Genomic DNA, 1,635 nt, shown 5'->3' with positions numbered 1-1,635 from the left:
GGATCCTGAAAAAAAAAGGTAAACGTTTATGGACAATGGCGGCTCGCCCTAAATGTGTTGGTGGCTCAGCGACCGTAAATTCCAAGAGATCAAAAAAACTTCATCAATAGTAGTGATAATAATAAAATGTTATTCACAGATAAATTATCGTTCAAATGGTGAAAGAATTTTTAAAATAGGCCCAGTAGTTTTTGAGTGAATCGAATATATCCAAAAATATAAATCTTTCTCTCTATAACATTAGCATATAGATAAATTAGCTCGAGGCAAATTAAATAATTATTTTCGGTGTCAAGTAGTATCAAAGTTCGTTTTGTCTTACTCACGGCGCCTCCGGCTCATTTAGTATGAGAATAAAGACAAGAAAATACTGGCACATGAAACGAAACTTGTCTAGTACAAAACCTATTGCGAGAGCTTGGATTTTGGATTTTGGTCGGTATTCCATGAATATTGTTTAAAGTACCAACTATGCGCACTACCTATGACCTACAAGCCGCCACTGGTTATTTAATCTTTATTTACTTATTATGTCTAGCTATTTAAAGATTCTTACATCAAACTCTTCTTCTGTTGGATAGAAGGTGGGTGCATAACTTTGTGTTCCAGTAAATATTCCCGCTCTCCTTTGCACACTCGGGCTATTTTGGTCGGTTGGTTGTAGTTCTGACCTATTCACACTAGGATTAACTAAAAAAAACAATACTAATTAATAAAAAAGTAGTAAAGTCATATTAAAAATATAATGTGGTAATGAAAATCTGTTTATCAAGGAAAAATAACTTGGAGGAAAACTACAAACTAACCTTGAGAAGTGGAAGGCAAAGGATTTTCGGTTGAATGAGTTGTGACTCTTTTAGTGTTGCTGGCAGAATCTGATGAAGTAACAAAAAAACAGTATTTTAACACATAAACTAACAAACAGTTATTTAGGTTTGTAAATTATAAAGATCACCACTTACTTGCAGATTTTAACCCTGTTGTCTTTTTAGGTGGATTTTTTTTTGTTTTTTTAGTGATAAGGGAAGTTGCTTCTGTTGAGTAAAATATAACTATTAGTTTCATCACATTTTTTAACAACAGGTAAACCTATGTAGACCATAAACGGGACCCGTCAATTTAACGGGTTTCAAACTTTGAAATGAATCATGCAAAGGTACTTGCATTAATCTTAACTGATTTGCATCGTAAAATTTATCGTAAAATATCAATGAAAAAAAAAAACGTTTACAAATAACATGTGAAAGATTTAGACAATTTATAAAGCTATTTTTTGTTAAGATAAAAACATATGTAATATTTAAGAAATGCCAAATTTCATCGAGATCCGTTCATCCATTTTGGATACAAACTCTAATAAACAAACATCCATCCGTCCATCCATCTAAACATTTGTATCTATAAAATTAATATGATTAAGGTGAGATATTAAGATTGAGATAGTAAAAAGTAAGAAGTAAGATATGCAATATTCTTACCTTTATTTTTTACTGATTTTTTGCCAGATGTTGAAGGTTGGCTAGTAGACATATCCAGCATCTCGGTATCTAAAATGTCCAAATAATAATTAAAAAAAAGCATTTCAATCTACCTTACATTATAAATCCAAAAGTTTAGATGGATGGCTGTTTGCTA

The 1,635-nt window shown here is 31.4% G+C and overlaps 1 protein-coding gene across 1 annotated transcript; it reads right to left on the bottom strand.

Moving 5' to 3' along the window:
• Positions 1–526: 526 nt before the first annotated feature.
• LOC106109329 lies at positions 527–1,572 on the bottom strand. The gene is made up of 4 exons (XM_013290824.1): positions 1,479–1,572; positions 963–1,034; positions 807–875; positions 527–690 (listed from the first exon to the last, which is right to left on the bottom strand). The coding sequence occupies exons 1-4, from the start codon at positions 1,537–1,539 to the stop codon at positions 539–541; spliced, it is 354 nt and encodes a 117-aa protein (XP_013146278.1). The 5' UTR covers positions 1,540–1,572; the 3' UTR covers positions 527–538.
• Between the last annotated feature and the right edge of the window lie 63 nt (positions 1,573–1,635).

Source organism: Papilio polytes, unplaced genomic scaffold, assembly GCF_000836215.1.
Source record: "Papilio polytes unplaced genomic scaffold, Ppol_1.0 DF824448.1, whole genome shotgun sequence".
NCBI classification, from domain to species: Eukaryota; Metazoa; Arthropoda; class Insecta; order Lepidoptera; family Papilionidae; genus Papilio; species Papilio polytes.
The sequence above is the reverse complement of the archived record's forward strand: the minus strand, read 5'-3'. Positions and strand labels throughout refer to the sequence as shown.

What these genes read in the sequence shown, in the direction of transcription:
- LOC106109329 (XM_013290824.1), bottom strand. Translation starts at nt 1,539, where the DNA reads ATGCTGGATATGTCTACTAGCCAACCTTCAACATCTGGCAAAAAATCA. An exon ending in AAAATCAGTAAAAAATAAAG is followed by an intron (nt 1,035 to 1,478) that starts GTAAGAATATTG and finishes TTTACTCAACAG; the next exon opens with AAGCAACTTCCCTTATCACT. An exon ending in AACAGGGTTAAAATCTGCAA is followed by an intron (nt 876 to 962) that starts GTAAGTGGTGAT and finishes TTACTTCATCAG; the next exon opens with ATTCTGCCAGCAACACTAAA.